The following is an 18,779-nucleotide window of genomic DNA, read 5'->3' as shown; positions in this document are numbered from 1 at the left end:
AACAGTCCAGGGCATATGGCAACCAAACGAACGCCACTTGCATATAAATGTTCTAGAGATGAGAGCAGTGCTTTTAGCGTTGCAAGCCCTTCAAGACTCTCTTCCCTTGGGAACGATAGCAGTTCAGACGGACAACATGTCTGTAGTGTGGTATATCAACAAACAAGGCGGAACCAGGTCCTACCCCCTATGTCGAGAAGCACTCAGACTGTGGCAATGGGTGATTTCTTCTCAGCGGTTTCTGATAGCAACGCACATCCCCGGGAAGTCCAATCTTATCACGGACAAGTTGAGCAGAGCTATCCTCATGCCTCACGAGTGGTCTCTGAAAGATTCTATCTTGGAGAAAATTTTTCTCAAGTGGGGTCAGCCTTGCTGCAACCTTTTTGCTACTCCCCAAAACAGCAAGTGCAGAGATTATTTCACCCTATTCCCGTTACCAGGCCAGCCCAGCAGAGACGCTCTAGTCCAAGTTTGGCCCCGGGGACTTCTGTATGCATTCCCTCCCTTCCCACTAATCTCTCAAGTGATGCAGAAAGCTATCGCTCAGAAGGCCTCATTGATCCTCATTGCTCCTTACTGGCCTCGACAGGTTTGGTTCCCCTTTCTACATCAATTTCTGTTGGAGTAACCTTGGCATCTGGACCTAGTTCCAGATCTTTTGATCCATCAGTCGGGTCAGTTACATCGCTCCCTCCCCTCTCTGAACCTCACTGCTTGGTTCCTCCAGTTCCAACCTTAGCCAGGCTTCCTCAAATATCTCACTCTGAGTAAGTGGAAACGTTTCGCCTATTGGGCTCAAGGAAAGGGACATAGATCCTTTCACTGCTCCCATCCAAACAGTCCTTGATTTTCTAGCTGAACTTTTCCATGCAGGTTCATCTCCTTCTACTCTTAAAGTTCAATTGGCAGCTATATCTAACTTTCATGTGGGCATCTCAGATTCTGCCATCATGTCTCACAAGCTTTGCAAAGCTTTCTTGAATGGAGTTTTTCTTCTTAAGCCTCCTATAAGAACTCCTCCTCCTTCTTGGGACCTTAATTTAGTTCTCACATCTTTGATTCTTCCCCCTTTTGAACCTGCAGCTTCCTGTTCAATGAAATTGCTATCCTGGAAGACTCTTTCTGATAGCCATTACTTCAGCTAGAAGGGTCTCAGAGCTTCATGCACTCAGCAGTCGACCACCGTATCTGTTGTTTCATAAGGATAGGGTATCCTTACGGACCAATCCATCCTTCTTACCTAAAGTAGCCTCTGCGGCAAATCTAAATCAAGACATAGACCTCCCTGTGTTTTTTCCTAACTTTTCTAACAGGTCTGAACAAAAATTGCATTGGCTAGATGTTCGTCAATTAAGGTATTATTTGGACAGGACCAAACAGATCAGAAAAACTGACCAGTTGTTTGTTTCTTATGCAGAAGGCAGAGAGGGCCTTGCAGTTTCAAAGGTATCACTCTCCAGATGGCTAACATCCCTGATTTCCTTTGTGTATGAAATTAGACACCAAAAGTTGCCTAACAAACCTAAGGCTCATTCGACTAGAGCTTTGGCTACCTCTATAGCTTTCCAAGACAGGCTGCCTATTGATACCATTTGTGCAGCAGCTACATGGGCTACTCCTCACACTTTCATTTCTCATTATAAGTTGGATTTAGCTTCTAGACATAGAGCTAATTTTGGTTCCACTGTACTCAAGAGTCTGTTCCGATAGGCCACCCAGGACAAGGTGCTAGGAACTCGGTCCCATCCAGCAAGAATGAAGGCGAGATAGACAACTTAACATATAGAAGTTATGTTCTTACCATAACGTTCCATGTTAGTTGTCTTCTTCTCGCCTTCTTTCTTGCGTCCCACCCTCCTTCCCCCTAGCCTGGACAGACCTAGAGGAGTTTGTTTGTGACCTCTCTTTCTACCACCTCTATTATATATATGTATATGCTATACTATGCATATATTCCCTCATCAGGTTTCAGGTCACCTTATTCCTTTCCTTTTATAGAGGTGGGTTTTCCCATTTCCAGTAGTTCTGGTTTTATTATTGGCTGGGCCTAGCTTACAAACGAGATCTGAGGTAATACCGCCTAGCATTGTGGGATATAAGGGGAGCCTCGAGCCAGTGGAACCAACTCTCGAGCTTTTAGAGTGGCCGAGTCGGAGCCGAGGTCGGCTCCGAACCCATCCAGCAAGAAAGAAGGCGAGAAGAAGACAACTAACATGGAACGTTATGGTAAGAACATAACTTTTATTTTCCATAGTTGCATCCATTTGCTCCCCCAATATTTCTGACAGTACTCTGAAGAGGACATTTATAATCTGACAACTCATTACACTGCCAGAAAAACATGTTCCCAGTTACCCTTTTCTTTCCCATAACACCTTTAAGGAAAATTTCTTTGAGGTCTGCTTGGCATATAAAAGATAGCTTTATATACTTCCCAGGATGCTTCCTGGGAAGTCTAAAATGATTTATCGGGACCCCTGGAGTCATTTGACTGTAGTCTTAAAACAGGCTTTGTGCCACAAGAATGGAGAACCATTATGGTCGTTCCCCTTCATAAGGGAGGATCTTCAACAGATCCAGGAAACTACAGCCCCATCAGTTTGACCAGTCTAACTTGCAAAGACGTTGAAAGAATTGTGCAATTTATCAATCTCAGATCCCTATGCTTCGAAATCCAAATTGCCTTTGATTCAGTCATGTCTTCCCCTACCGTATCTGGTAACATCTCTGCTACCTTCACCCTTCGAGGAGGAATTGCCCACTAAACATTTTAGATCTCCAGCCTCGACCTCAAGGCTGATGGCGCTAGGATGAAATTGGTCAGACCTTAAATCTAGATGGGGGCATGCCCAGCTTGGTCTCCCATTGGCTCCCTGAGCTGACAAGTAATTACTTCCCCTTTGGTCTCACCTTCATAGGTTTTTACTAGGCTAAGGACCACTAGAGCCTTTTTAAGCCTAGCCATGCATCCCAAATCTCTGACAAGTTATGATGCCCTTGATAAGTGTAAGCATAGGCCTGGGAGATGAACCATTTACAGGTTACTTGTGTCCATTAGAGACATAGGTGCTAAACCAGGGATGAATTTTTGATCTCTTATCCAAGTTGTGCTTAAATTGGGTTAGGGAGGAGCTCCCCTTCACATGGATAGGGAGCCTGTTCCATAGACTGGATAGTCTCTGGGATACATACCTATCTGTCCAGCAGGTTCTATTTATATCACAGGTAAGGTTTAAATCTTTAGAATGGGTAATTCTGGCGCTGTTTGTTTTGTGGATATGCAGGAGGTCCATCAAAGTGGGGTCTGACACTGCCCTGTATGCCAGGCATAGATCTCTCCTCAGGAGCCTGTAGGCGACAGAATACAGGGATAGGGACTTGAGGTGGTTGCATAGGACATATCTGTGGACGTTCCAGTTATTGGATATGCTTGTTTGGGTACATACCAAAGGAGGCACTTTACTCAGTGATGGGTCTGAATGCCGAATAAAGTGGAACAATGACTTCCTTGAACTTGGATGTCATACCTTTGTTTATAAGTTGCACAACATAGAATGATTTCCTCACCACTGTAGACACGTGACGATCGAAGGCTAGATTACCATCCGTGTGTTCCCAAGTCCCTGACTACTGGGTCAACTTTAAGGGGTGTTATCAATGTGATGGTTACCAAGGATGGATGACTTCCCAAAAGGATACTATTATGCATTTTTTGACATTTAGTTTTAGTCCATGGCTGACACCAGTTCTTTGTCTGTCAGCCCCTCCTGGAGAACATTTGTGTCTGTGAGTCAGACAGCTCCTAATTTGCAATAATCTGCAAATTTAGTCAGCCAGAGACCACTGACACTAGCCTTGACTTCTGAGAAGTAAATGCGAAAAGGAGCTGTCCAAAGACTGATCTCTGAGGGACTCCACTTGTGACTGGCCTTTTTGTAGAGGTGGACGCCCCAATTCCTTCCTGGGTCCTGTTTGTGAGCCAGTTGGCTGTCCACCAGGTGGCATATGGGTTTGTACCTAACCTCTTGGGTTTGTCAACAATGCCTCCGTAGGGTATTGTCAGATGCCTTGGCTAGGTCAAGGTAGGCAGTGTGAACGAATTTGACCTCATCCATTGCTTTGGTGACCTTTTCAGAGAAGTCCACCAGGTTGAGTAGGCATGATCTGCCCTTGACTAAACCAAACTGGGTTGGGTCCAGTGTCTTGAGGTTTACTACATCTCTGATCTTCTCCATGATAATTCTTTCCATGGCGTTACATAGAAGGCTAGTGAGACTTATGGGTCTGTAGTTTCCAAGGTCTGTACATGGGTCCACCTTTGTGCAGTAGGGTGACTTGCCTTTCACCATTCATGAAGCACAAAGGAGGCTACAGTTATAGTAATTCCAGAGGCCCTGATAGGTCATGTTTCATGCTATTTAGAAGGCATCCTGGGATATTGTCTGGGTCCATTGATGCAGTGTTCTTGGTCTTGGAGAGAGCATTAAGGAACTGTTCCCTAGTGATAGTAGGGGGAGTTAATTTGATATTTCCTGAGGGAATGTTGAGGGGGAGAGAGGAGTAAAGTTGGAGCTGACTTGATCAGCCAGGAGGTTTGCTATATCTTCTGGCTCAGTTATAGGTGGTTCCATTTACAATGAGCTTCTGTACACAATTGTGTACTGCCTTTGAGGTTGCAGACATAGCTAAGGAATGCTTTGTGGTTGTCTTTGGCCTGGGAGGACAAACTTGCCTCAAATTTGGCTTTGGTAGTCTTTTTTTAAACTGAGTTTTGTTTAGTTGGAGAGTGCTTTTATCCTGCTGAGTGCTGCACCTCCTAATTTTTGCCATGATTTTGTTTTTCCTGTAATACACTCTATTGATTTTGATTCCATCAGGGTGGCTTGATGTTCTTCGTGTTTCACTGTTGCAGTCATTACATTTGGGTTATCTGCCTGCAGGTAGCCCTCAGTCAGCCTGAATATCAAAGTCTTGGATTCCTGTGTCGGATGCTGTCTCTTCCATGATGTCAGGTCGTCAGTGGAATAAAACATGCAGCCGACACCATTACATCAGTCTTTCTTGCTAACTGTAAGGTTTATACTCCTTGAAGGCTACGGCCGAGACGTCAGAGAGTGAGAGAATAAATTTGTTTGCAAGTTGTGGATTTTGCTGTTTCATTACATCAGTCTTTCTTGCCTAGCAGTGCCTGAAGCAGTAGCAGGTCACAAATGCCGGTCGGCCGACTCCTGAAATTTTTGTTTTCGAGTTTCAGAACCAAAGTCTTCAAAGCTAAATACCCCATTGGGGATCCTTTTTCTTGCTCTTAACCGATGTCAGTAAACAATTGTTTTACCTGTGGAATAAGCCATCCAACTACTGATATTCCGGAAAAACAAAAGGATAGAGACCGCATAGGTCCAAAACTGCAGACGCTTCCGTTAAGCTAGTCGCCAATTCTCAATGAGGCGCTTTCGGCCTATTTGGTATGCCGTGAGATGCTTCAACTATGGAACCTGCGGATGTCTCTACCTTGGATGGGTCCAGAGCCACTGTGCAGGCACCGACTTCTGAGGGTGTATTCAGACCTGCAGATTTGCATTGCCTAAAACTTGACACACCTAGAAAATCAACATCCAAATCGCATGGTCCGGCCCATATGCCTAAAAGAAATGCTTAGAATGGCTGAAGAACTTATTACTTTAATTAGGGGAAGCCAGCCTTCCCCTTCTGAGACCTAGAACTGATTTTCCTTCAGATCAGGATTCTGACATTTCTGTTTCTTCTGATTACCAGGATTTGCCCTTATCTACCTATGAGGATTTTGATGCAGAGGATTCCATTCCCTGTGCTTCCCCTCCAGAAGATTTTTCTTTTGGTGAAACCTTGCACACTCTCTTCGGGAGCATTTCCACTGGGAAAGCCAGGATTACTCTGACTCCAAAAGGAGGCTTAGGGAATTCTTACTCCTCCCTCAACAACAGGCCTTTAGCTATTCCTCCTGTTCTAGACATTGTAGATGATGCCTTCTTGGAATCTAGCCTGGCCCCAGACACTTTACCTCCAGCTCCCAGAAAACCTGACCGGTATTAGAGTACCTAACTCTCACAAGTTCCTCTTCAAGAATCCTACTGCGGATCCAGAGGCCATTTCCCACGGACCAAAGGGCATTAAGGCTACTGCTGCCAAAAACCCTAACCCTTCCGATAGAGATTCCAGGGCCTTGGACAGATGGGGTAAGAAGGTATACACTTCTGCTACTTTGGCCATTAGGGCCTTAAATTGCCAGTTTCATGTGTTAAATATTAGCATATTATGGGACTCCTTAAACAGAAAATGATGTTGATTCCTGTCTCTCCTGAACATAAAGAATTACAGGATTTAATGCATTCTGCTGAACAAGTTGGTAAGCATACTTTGCAATGCGGTTTTGACTCTTTAGAAGCATCTTGCAGGGCTGCTGTCACTGGGCCTGTACTTGGGCATGCTTGTCTTAAGGAGCAAAACTTGCCAGATCATGTTAAAGCTAAATTACTGGATGCTCCCTTAAACTAAGACCGCCTGTTTGGCAACAAGCCAGAAGACATCCTTAAAAAGATGGAGGAAAAAGCTAAATCTATGCAAACTGTTAAAGATTTCCTGCAAGTACAGCCTCCCAGATTTAGTAGGCATTGGCCTTCTAAGAATTGGTCCTTTCCAGTCTCTTCCAGGCCTTCTCAGTCCAAACCCAGGAACAGCAGACCACCTAGGTTTACAGTCTCAGGCTACACACAGGCCTAAGCAGTTGGGGGGCTCCCACTTCCAAATCTGGAAGTAGTAAGACACCCCCTATGGAAAAATGTCACAATGACTTAACCTTAACCCTTCCAAGCCCTGCTCAGCTGCCTACTCCCTTATGAGGAAAGCTCGCCTGTGAACTCGTTACCCAGGACAAATGGGTTTTAAATATAGTTTTCCAAGGATACAGATTCCACTTCCACACCTTACCAACCCCAAACAGTTAGCCAGACCTACCCCCACATCAGTGGGCGGAGGCTCAACAGCAGGTTCTTTCTCTTCTAAGTATCAGGTCTATTCAACCTCAACCTGTCCCAGCAGAAGAAAGGGGACAAGGTTTTTACTCAAGACTTTTCCTGGTACCCAGAAAAGACCGCTCCTGGCATCCTATCCCGGACTTCTCTATTCTAAACACCTTTTTGGTAATCCCAAAATTGAGAATGTTAACACTTCAACAGCTGCTTCCTATGCTTGGCAAAGATGCCTAGTTGGCAATCTTAGACTTAAAGGAAGCTTACCTGCACATTCCAATAAGGGGATCTTGCAGGAAATACCTACGCATCAGAGCAGGCTCCATGTACTATCAGTTCTCTGCACTTCCCTTTGGCTTATCTACTGTGCCCAGGGTATTCACAAAGTGTCTAGCTCCAGCCATTGCATTTTGCAGGCAGAGAAATATTCAAATATACCCATACCTGGACGATAGCATGTCCTGGCTTTCTGCCTGAATTAGACTATTAATACGTCTGGCATTTGTAAAGAAACTTCTAACCTCGCTGGGGTACACAAACAAAAAGAAATCTCATCTGGTACCGTGTCAACAGATTGTATTCCTGGGAGCAAGCTTGAACACAACTTCCCAGATGGCTTACCTCACGCCAGAGAAACAAGTTTATTTGGCAGCCTACTTCAAACTTCTGGCCACAAAGACCCGGCTATCTGCAAGGAAAATTTTGCAAGCCCTGGGGTTCATGGCCTCTTGCATTCTTCTATTTCCATATGCAAGACTGCATATATGAGGAAACTACAATGGTATCTAAAAAAACTATGGTGTGCTACCTCAACAAGGGGCTCCCTTTCAATCTACCCCCTGCCGCCTAAACCCTGACTACAGATGCATCAGACTGTGCATGGAGAGCTCACTTGGCAGGGCAGTGCATTCAGTGCAAATGGAACCAGAGTCAGATGCACCTGTGCATCACCCAAAAAGAGATGTTAGCTGTACTGAATTCCCTGACAGCCTTCAAGGACCACATCTTTCCAGGACAATTATTTGTAAAGACAGACAACACAGTTATGTGGTTTATAAACAAGCAGGGGGGAAAAACACTCATACCCTCTCTGCAGACTAGCCATGGCTCTGTGGAACACAGCCTTGAGCTACCAAGTGCACCTACAAGCTCAATTCCTGCCTGGCAAGCTAACACTGACAGACCTAAGCAGAAATCTCATGGACCCACATGAATGGAAACTGGAACCAAAAATAGCCAACCTCTTGAACAAATGGGGGACACCAGAGATCTGTTTGCCTCCCCCCTGAACTACCAATTGGACAGATTCTGCCCAAGGACTCCACAGTCAAGCTTGGAAAGTGGATGCCCAGTCCTTCACCTGGGCAAGCCTCTCTGTTTATGCCTTTCCCCCTCTGCCTCTCCTCTCGAAAGTTCTGCTAAAGATCAAACAGGACAAACCAAGGACAATTCGTATTGCACCAGACTGGCCTCGCCAGCACTGGTACCCACTCCTGCGCAGCGTAATACTGTTGGATCCATGGCACCTACCTCAGACACCTTCCCTGCTGTCCCAGCAGGTGGGCCAGATTCTGCACCATCAGCTTCAAACCCTGAATCTTGCAGTCTGGCTAATTCCTTGAGCTCTCCAATAGCATCCCTTAGTAACCAGGTGCTAGAGGTCATTCTGGAAGCAAGGAGACCTAGTACTAGAAAATCCTACGCTGAAAAGTGGAAAAGATACTGTTCCTGGAGCCAGACCCAGGGTATGGGCACTATGGTGCCCAGTTTACCTCATATTCAGAAATTCTTCACAAGTGCCTATCCTTCTCGTAAATTAAAATGCATGCCTCTGCAATTTCAGCACATTATAATACTGAACCACACCCCTCTTCTCTCACCCCCTGTTAAAGCAATTCCTCAGAGGGGCTAACAATTTAAGACCTCGGGTCCCTACTCCAGCCTGGGACCTTAATTTTGTATTGGAAAAGCTCACTCTCCCTCCATTTGAACCAGCTGCAACTGCAGAGTTGAAATAACCGCCTTCCTTCTAGCCATCACTTCAGCAAGAAGAGTGTCTGAATTACAGGCCCTCATGGCAACGGAGCCCTTCATTATCTTCCATGCAGACAGGGTTTCCCACAGGACCAATCCTTCCTTTATGCCCACGGTGGTGTCTAGTGTGGTCCTAAATCAGTCCATTCATTTGCTTACCTTTTTTCCTAATCCACAAAACAAAGGAGAACGAATACTGCACTCTGGACGTGCACAGACAACTTATTTTTATTTGGACAGGACGAAGCCTCTCAAAAAATCTGAACAGCTGCTAGTTGGCTTTGCTGGAGGGGCAGAGGGGAAGGCCATTTCAAACCATCCATTTCTAAATGGATAGCTCATTGCATTAATTTCTGCTATAAGCACTATGGAAAGCCTGCCCCACAGCGGATAAGAGCACATTCCACCAGTGCTGCATCTACCTCTACAGCCTTTCTCAGAGGGGTCTCCATCAGGGACATCTAGAAGCTGCTACCTGGAGCTCAGGTCATACCTTCACCAAGCATTACCACATGTCTATTTTTTCTAAATCCAGAGCTGGTTTTGCTACTGCAGTCTTGCAGGGCTTAATAGCTGGTCCTAATGCTCTCTAACTTCCTCCTCCCTTCCTTAGCTTTGGGAATCTACCCAAATGTAATGACTGCAACAGTGAAACACGAAAAACATAGTACAGTTGTGTACACTTACCATAAATGTAGATGTTCAAGTGTTTCACTGTTGCAGTCCTGGTTACCCTCCCTCCAGCCCCCTGACTTCCCCAGGCTCTACCTTTGCTTCTTGTTTTAAGCTTTCTGGTGTATTTGCTTTTTGATGTAGGTGTAACATATATAATTGCTTCCCATTGTGGGAGCACCCGACATCTGAGGCAAGAAAAACTGATGTAAAGGCATCTGCTGCATGTTTTTTTTTTTTTCTTCTCAAATGTAAATTTTTAATATTGAACAAATGGTGATAATGTTTTGTTGATAACAATGTTTTGTATTATGTAAAGTTGTCTTGCATGGTTTTTATATTATGTGGAGCTTTTCTCCCCGGCCTCCACTGAAAGTGGACCTCGTCCAAGTGGACCATCCCGGTTAACAAATGTAAAATAAATAAAATAAATAAAATTTTATACCCCTAACATCATGGAAGAGAGAGCATCTGACCCAGGAATCCAAGACTTTGATATTCAGGGTGGCTGAGGGCTACCTGCAGGCAGGTAACGCAAATGTAATGACTGCAACAGTGAATACACTCCGACATCTACATTTATGGTAAGTGTACACAACTGTACTTTTTTTGTTCTGTACTAATTATATCCAGAGGTAATCGTACCATTTTCCCAAATCCCCCCTACAAAAATAAAAAGAATCCCCAGTGTTTTTCCCAGTCAGCGGGAAGCAGCATTAGAAATAGAAAAGCAGATGGAAGAGTCTTCCAGGAGGTCTCTGAGACCTTAAATGGTCCAGGACCTATTCAAAGTGGTTCTCAGTGTCAAAGACAACAGGGAACTTGAGACCTATCTTGAATCTCAGCAGACTAAACCAGTTTGTACAGTATTGAAGATTCTGGATGGTCACAGTACTAAAGGATGATTTGGCTCTTCATTTGATCTTCAGGATGCATACTATCACATCAAAATGAATAGGCACTCCAGAAAATATACCAGTTCAGAGCATTGCCCTTAGGTCTCAGCACAGCCCCGAGAATGTTCACCAGATGCACAACAGTGGTAACAACTCACTCAAAACTGCTGATTGTTTCTATACCTAGACAACTGGCTCCTAACTGTTTCAACCAGGCATCTTCTATTACAGGCAAGGAACTACTTGCTTTAGTCATCTCCACCTAGGCATCCTAGTTGATTAGAAAATCACAACTTACGCCTACATAATTTGACAGTCTAGATGAGCACCTATGAACTCCAGTCTGCCTTTTTCCCTACAGCTTTCATTCAGACTACTCACACATCAGGAGAGTAATGCTGCGTTCTCTTCCAGCTAGACTAATTTTACAAGCTTTGGAATCAATGACAGCAGACATCACCCTAGTCCCTTTAGCCAAGTTTCACATGCGTATTCTACAGTGGTCCATTTTTCATCCTTTAACCGCACCAGTCAAGATCACGCACGAATGCAAAAGATTAATTTGGTGGCTTCATTCAAATGCGTTTTCCCAAAGGCCATCCATTTATTGTCTCCCCCGTCCAGGACTCCTGTGACCACAAATGCCTCCCATTTGAGTGCACTATTTGTGAAGGGCGGTACAAGGTATGTGGTCCCCAGAAAAGGCCAGGATGCAACAGTGTCCTGGAAATGAGCAGTCCTGCTAGTGGTGCAGGCTCTTCAAGATGTTCTCCCCTCCGGTACAGTTACTGTTCAGATGGACTGTATGTCCGAGGTCTGGTACATCAATAGAGAGGAACCAAGGCTTATCCATGAGTGTAACAATGGGTGGAATCTTCCATTCGCTTTCTAATAGTAATGTAAATCCCAGACAAGGCCAAAATGATTGCAGACAAATTAAGCAAGTCTATTCTGATGCCTCGTGAGTGGTCTCTGTTGTGGAGAGAATTTTCTGTCGACCGGGCCAGCCATGCTGTGACCTGATATTTCCAATGTGAGAGTCAGATGCTCTGGTCCACGATTGGCCCTGCAGTCTTCATGCTTACCCACTGTTATTCATCATACCCAAATTTCTGCAGACAGCCTTCTGGTTGAAGAGCGCAGTTATCCTCTACACCCTTTTGGCCTTGTAAAATTTGGTCCCTCTTTCTCTGGCCTCACCACCTACATCCACCCTGAATAGTGGATCCCACATCAGACCTCCTGCCTCACGCGACAGGTATGACTCATCCAAATTTGACACACCTTAGGCGAACAGTATGATTTATCCAATTCCACTGATTGCTAAATAGCCCCAGCTCTCCTCCCCATGTCACATTTTTGTCTTAAACTTCTACTAGAAAAATTTACAAAAGCAAATAGTTGTGTATTGTGGGCCCTTAACAGGGATCTGGACCCCCTTTCTGCCTCTGTACTGGCTATTCTTATTTTAATTTCAATTAAGATGTTTTTTCTATTAAGGTCCAGTTGGCTGCCACTTCAGTTTTCCATCTAGCCAAAAATAACTCTGCCTTGACTTCTAAATTATGTAAAGCCTTTCTCAAACGGGTCTTTTTTACTTGGACATCCACTAAAGGATGTGGTTTGGGCACGTGTAGAAAAGCAGAAGACAATCTGGTGAGGAAGATTTGGGACAAACAAGAAGGCAAGAGGAAGCGAGGAAGTCCATCAAAGAGGTGGATGGATTGTATGAATTGGGTTCATAGGTTAGTACTAGGCTAACTGCCCTTGAGCCATTTTAAGCCTAGCCAATTATCCCTTGTGAGATTCAAACCCTGCACCTTGTGTTTGTAAGGCAACCACCTTAACAATTAGGCCACCCTCCCAAGAAGATGTGAAAGATCTGCGACAGTCGGGCATGAGTGTATAAGGCAGGAGTGTGGCACTGAATCGAGAGAGTTGGCGACAATTAACACGATACCCTGACCCCATATAGAAAAATGGGAAAGGGGGGACATGATGATCCACTAAAGGAATCCTGCTCGTCCTCGGGGTTTAACTGTTGTGCTTCAGGCCCTGACCCAAACTCCCATTTGAACCTTTAGCCAGGTCAGATCTAAAATATATCAGTCTTCCAAATCTCCTCACCTGATTTTCCAAAAGATCAACCTGTCTTTTGTCTGAAGTAGCTTCATAGTCCAACATTAGACAGGTTATTAACCTCCCGGTTTTCTTTCCAAACTTCTCAAGTAAGGGAGAGTACATGCTCCACCTTTTGCATGTGCATAGACAACGTTGTTTTCATCTCCATAGAATCAAGGATTTCAGGAAGACTGACCAGTTCTCTCCTAAAAGATCGGACAAACCAGTTTCCAAAGTTAACCATTTGATCAGTGTATCTCCTTTGTCTATTGTAAGAGGATTATTTGCTTAAGCCTCCTAGAGCCCATTCCACAAGGTCTGTGGCCTCCAACAGCCTTTTGGTCAAGGGCTTCCATAAATGTTTGTGCAGCTGCTACTTAGCCCAATGCTAATACTCTTATTGCTTATTACAAATTGGTTTCTGTTTCCAAGAACAGAGCTGCCTTTGGTTCCACACTACTCATGGAATATTCTTCACGAGGGCCATCCACGGTTCACCTAGCTGGGAGTGCTGTCCTATCAGTTGAGGAAGAATGAAACTGACATTAGATAAGCTTATGTACTCGCAATAACATTCCATCAGTGTTATCCATTGTCATTCTTACTCAACTTCCCACCCACCTACCCCTTCTTTTTGCTCCTGGAAAGGCCTACATTTTTTCTATAGGAACTGTATCTTGTTTGCGCTCCAGTTCTTTCTTACTCAATCCCTTATTTCCTTTTTAAGTACTATCCCTTGACCTTTAAGGGCAGCAAACTTTATCTGATGTTTTGGGTTACTGGGGCATTATGGGTAAAGGAAGGAGCTTGAGAGTTTGGATCCAAGGAACTGGTAGAAGCAGCCAAGTCAGATAAGAGACCAGTCATTGGGGAAGAATTAAATGGACAGCATAGACTGAATGTTATGCTGAGTACATATCTATATAAAAAAAAAGGCAAGTCTTAACTATATCCTCTGATTTTCAGTGATCAGGAACATCCCCAGTCATCAGTAACTGTCCGGTCCTGGTCTAACATTTTGGCAGCAGTTTGAGATCAGATAGGTGTATCCTGAGGTATTTGCTCTTTTTCCATCTCTGTGCCCCCTCATTAGCTTGGCCCTGCGCCTGTTCAGCCTGATTGTGGGAGCCATCCGGTGAAGATGATTATTTGCAGATTGAAATCCTTGGAGCTAAAGTTGACCACTTAAAGCCCACTCCCTGCCTTCTTCAAGTCCAGCTGGATCAGTTTGCTTTGGTAGTTATCACAGTAAGCCTGCACTGGGTTGGGTCAGTGGTGCATTCATAAATTTTGGAGTATGTTTAGCTTGTAGCAGGAAGTAGTAATGAGAATGGGAGTTAAACTGGGGACCACAATCTGTTGCCTGAGCCTGACTTGGCACAGGTTTTTCTTGCTTTCTGTAGACATGAGCTTTTAGAATGTCTGCAGCATTAGCAGTCGCACTTCTGTCTGCATGAACAAACTACTGGAGCAGGTCACACTGCCCTGTCTGGATCCTTTTGTAGAAGTACTTTATGTGCTTTAAGGGTCAGGTGTTGACTCCTGTGAGATCCTGGCCTCTACCAGTATCTTGGCAAAGATAAGGCAGTTAGACTCAATGTAGGTTCATGGGTAAGTACTAGGCTAGCTGCCCTTGTAGGCCATTTTTAAGCCTAGGACATTTCCATTTCAAAGGGGTGAGTCAGATCGTACATCTTGTCTGAGGTTAAAACCTTAGCCATTATGCCAACCCCCAAACCCTTCAGGAAGGAGTTTTGTGAAGCTGGTCATCCAGACTGCTCTTTCCAATTTCAGTCTAGAGTTCTGAACTAAAGGATCCTGTAGAATTCAATGGTACCTAGTAGGGGAGGGTATGTGAGGTACAGAGCAGGTTTTCAAGGCTAGCGGGCTTGAATGGGGGAGGGAGAGTACTTTATGCTTTCCCATTTATTGTTTATGGCGTTTATCTGAGTTTCACTTCCTTTGCACTCTACTAGATGGCTGTCAGTGTATAGTGGCATAAAGAGTCAGTGTAACACTCTGGCAAAAAGTGTTGATGTGTGAAATCTGTTTAAAATGCTATGTGGTTGGTTCACAAGTAGAGTCCATTTTCATTGTGCATTGAAGTGTTGACAAGTACCTGTGTTAATCCAGCTTCAACAGTTAATATTTCTCTCTCAGGAGTGTCCCGGGGTGTTGGATTTATCAGATTTGACAAAAGAGTTGAAGCTGAAGAAGCCATCAAAGGACTGAATGGTCAGAAGCCTGCAGGTGCCACTGAACCAATCACTGTCAAATTTGCCAACAATCCAAGCCAAAAAACCAACCAGGCTATCCTTTCTCAGCTGTACCAGTCTCCAAACAGGAGATATCCAGGGCCCCTTGCTCAGCAGGCTCAACGTTTTAGGTAAGTTGAATTTCTTACAAAATGCATTGTACCCTCAAGATGAGGTATTTCTATGGTTGGTAATGATAGCTTGGCATCTTGGTCCGTTGGCATTGGTTACTGTATGGTAGCACTGTCAGAGAAGTAAATAAAGGTTGTACACTCTGATGAGAGGTAATGCATGCATGAAGCACTTGAGATGGAATGCTGGCTATATAGAACAGTTTGGAAGAATAGGATTAATGATAGAAAACTTGATACATGTTTGAAATGTGTACACTGCAGTTGAAAGGTGTAGAAGGGATCTTGTAGCTTTTTTGTGTGCGTGTGTGATTTGAAGTAAGAATGAAAAAAGTGCCCATTAAGTTTATCGATGACCCGGTGGTACTTCCTTTGAGATGCCAACTTGCTTGAATCTGACTGGGGTGTAGGAAAACTTGATTGTGATTCAAGTATAGTAGTTTGAAGTAGGGTATGCTTTTCATAGAGGTATCTCACCTCACCTAATATCTGCTTAAGTAAGGATCTGTCTTTAATTGCTGAAGGGGCACAGTTTATCCCTTCAGCAGTTTTGGTTGTTGCACAAAGATTACTCCTCAGTTCAACTACCAGACTGCATTTTGTGTTGGTAAAGTAGCAGCAGCACCCACCTTTTGCTTTGAATACTGGGAGGGGCACTTGCTACAATGTTTCTAAGAGCTCCACCCAACCCAGCGCTTGTCATTATACTCTAGTTGGAACAGCATTTTGCACCAGTTAGGTTAATTTCTTGCTTCTCACCTATCCGTATTGAATCCTGTTTTTTCACTCTTGCTACAACATGGAAAAAAATGTTGTGCTACTTGAAGTACATCCAAATGTTTACCCTTAATTTCCTACAAAGCCCAGACTAGTTCACAAAGATGAGTAGGGGATTTACAAAGAAGAGAAGGGGGGAGGGGGTGCTAGCTTTAGTCAGGGGGGGGTGGGTAGACCTGTTATGGTACTGGCCTAAAATGGCTCTAAGAAACTAAGACCAAAGCACCAGGTCCTTAAACAGCAAAACCAAAAAAGGTTTGGTATGGGAGAAATCAAGGCACTGTCTTCTCCACACTACTCATGCAGTGCAACTCTACATGCTCTTTCCTCGATCGCAAAGTTGTATGGAAAAGGCAAGCAGCTTTGGAAAGAGAAGCTTCTTCCAGCTCTCCTTGAAGTCTGACTACACATGTGTGTTGTATTGTAGTAGCACTTAATTGAACCTGAAGATTGGTTTTGGACATAATGTTGTACAAACATAACTACCTGCACACATTGGTTTCAATCTAAGCTGCAACACAGATGTCCATATTCTTTGCCTGAAACCAAAACACTTTCACAACTACTGCAAACTAACATGAGTCAGTAAGTCTCAAACATGAGGGAACTGCAGCCTTAACAGTAAGCACTGGTACACATGTCCAAAAAGTAATATTTACTATTAAATCATTTCAAGCTTTGTGATTTGATTACAGTACTGTGCAAAAACATACCCGACACTGTGGTCCTACAAATGTCTTGGATGTTCTTCGTGTTTCACTATTGCAGTCATCACATTTGGGTTATCTGCTTGCAGTAGCCCTCAGTCGGCCTGATTAACAAAGTCTTGGGTCCTGCGTCGTTTGCGGTCTCCTTCCGTGACGTCAGGTAGTCAGGGGTATAAAACATGCAGCCGACGCCATTACATCAGTCTTTTTTGCCTGAAGCAGAAGCAGTTCGCAAGTGCCGGTCGGACGACTCCTGAAATTTTCATTTTCAAGTTTCAGAACCAAAGTTATTTCAACTAAAAAGCTAAGTACCCCGGTGGGGAAACTTTTTCTTGCTCTAAACCGATGTCAGTAAAAGTAAATAGCATTTCTTGTGGAAAGCAAATACCTCAAAGATTTTCATTCGTACTGTATTCCTTGCCTAGGCCCTGACCACGACGTACCTCGCTGTCGGTTTTGTGCCTATTTAAACCACGAACTATCTGTCGGTATATTTTCGCTTCTAAATATTTTGCTCAGTTCAACTATCCGGATGTCTTCGGTAAGCCATCCGACTACCGACATTCTGAAAAAAACATAAAGATAAAGACAGGCCGCCTAGGTCCAAAGCTGCTGACGACGCTTCTCCTAAGCCAATTGCCAGTTTGCCGGTACTCAGTGAGGTGCTTTTGCAGCCCCTGATACCTGCTACTTCAGATTCGCAGGCCTCTACTGAGACCCATTCGGAGTCCGGTATGCCGCGAGATGCTTCAACTGTGGAACCTGCGGATGTCTTTACCTTGGATGGGTCTGGAGCTGCTGTGCAGGCACCAGCTTTTGAGGGTGTATTCAGACCTACTGACTTGCATACTAAACCACGCCATCTTAAAGGCCTAAAACTCGAACCATGCCTAGAAAACAGACACCCAGAAGACCGCATGGTCAGGTATCTATGCCAAAAAAAACAAATAAGAATGGCTGAAGACCTTATTACTTTAATCAGAGGAAGCCAACCTTCCCCCTCTGAGACCTAGGACTGAGTTTGCTTATGATACTTCTGACCAGGATTCTGATATTTCTGTTTCCTCTGACCATGATTTTTACCCTTATCTACCTATGAGCATTCTGATGCTGAGAACTGTATTCCCTCTGCCCCCCCCAGGATTTCTCTTTTGGTGAAACCTTGCATACTCTTAGTAAGCATTTTCGTTGGAAAAGTCAAGATTTCTCTGATTTAAAAAAGAGGCTTAATGATTTCTTACTTCTGCCCCAGCACAGGCCTTTAGCTATCCCTCCTGTACCAGACATTGTTGATGCCTTTTTGAAATCTAGCTTGGCCCCTGACTCTCTACCTCCTGCTCCCAGAAAACCTGCTAGATATCACAGGGCTCCTGACTCTCAAGTTCCTTTTCAAAAATCCTACTGCGGATCCTGAGACCATTTTCACAGGGACCCAAGGGTATTAAAGCTACTACTGCCAAAAATCCTACCCCTTCTGATAGAGACTCCAGGGTGCTGGATAGATGGAGTAAGAAGGTATATGCTTCTGCAACCTTGGCCATTAGGGCCTTAAACTGCCAGTTTCATATGTTAAAGTATCAGCAACATATTATTGGATTGCTTAAACAGAAAATGATGTTGATTCCTGATTGTGCTGAAAATAAGGATTTCCAGGATTTAATGCATTCTGCTGAACGGGTTGGAAAACATACTTTGCAATGTGGTTTTGATTCACTAGATGCATCTTGCAGGGCTGCTGTCACTGAGTCTGTACTTAGGCATGCTTAGCTTAAGGAGCAGTCTTTTCCAGATCATGTTAAAGCTAAATTGCTGGATGCTCCCATAAATCAGGACCTCGTCTGTTTGGCAACAAGTAAGAAGTAGTTTTTAAGATGGAGGAAAAAGCTAAATCTATGCAAACTGTTAAAGATTTCCTAAAAGTACAACCTCCAAATATAGTAGGCATTGGCCCTCTAAGAATTGGTCCTTTCCTACCTCTTCCAGGCCTTCAGTCCAAACCCAGATCCAGCAGAACACCCAGGCTACAGTCCCAGGGTACGCACAGGACTAAGCAGTGGGAGGGCCCACACTTTCAAAATTTGAAAGTAGTAAACCTCCCCCTATGGTAAACTGTCTCAATGACTTGACTTTAAAACTTGTAGACCCAACCAAATACACGCAGGGGGGAGACGAGGTG

At 44.2% G+C, this 18,779-nt stretch overlaps 1 protein-coding gene across 6 annotated transcripts in view; it reads left to right on the top strand.

The window, feature by feature from the left end:
- Positions 1–18,779, top strand: part of ELAVL2 (ELAV like RNA binding protein 2) — a 1,537,668-nt gene that overhangs the window by 1,337,607 nt on the left and 181,282 nt on the right. For 5 of the 6 annotated variants that reach the window (XM_044061279.1, XM_044061277.1, XM_044061275.1 and 2 more), the window contains one exon: positions 14,894–15,119. The exons of the other annotated variant lie outside the window; for it this stretch is intronic. In XM_044061279.1, coding sequence (XP_043917214.1) covers positions 14,894–15,119 — 226 coding nt within the window. The remainder of the gene's footprint in view (positions 1–14,893; positions 15,120–18,779) is intronic. 6 annotated transcript variants of the gene reach the window in all.

This window comes from Protopterus annectens, chromosome 2.part0 (genome assembly GCF_019279795.1).
Source record: "Protopterus annectens isolate FY-2018-M chromosome 2.part0, PAN1.0, whole genome shotgun sequence".
NCBI classification, from domain to species: Eukaryota; Metazoa; Chordata; order Ceratodontiformes; family Protopteridae; genus Protopterus; species Protopterus annectens.
This window is presented reverse-complemented; position numbering and strand designations above follow the sequence as displayed.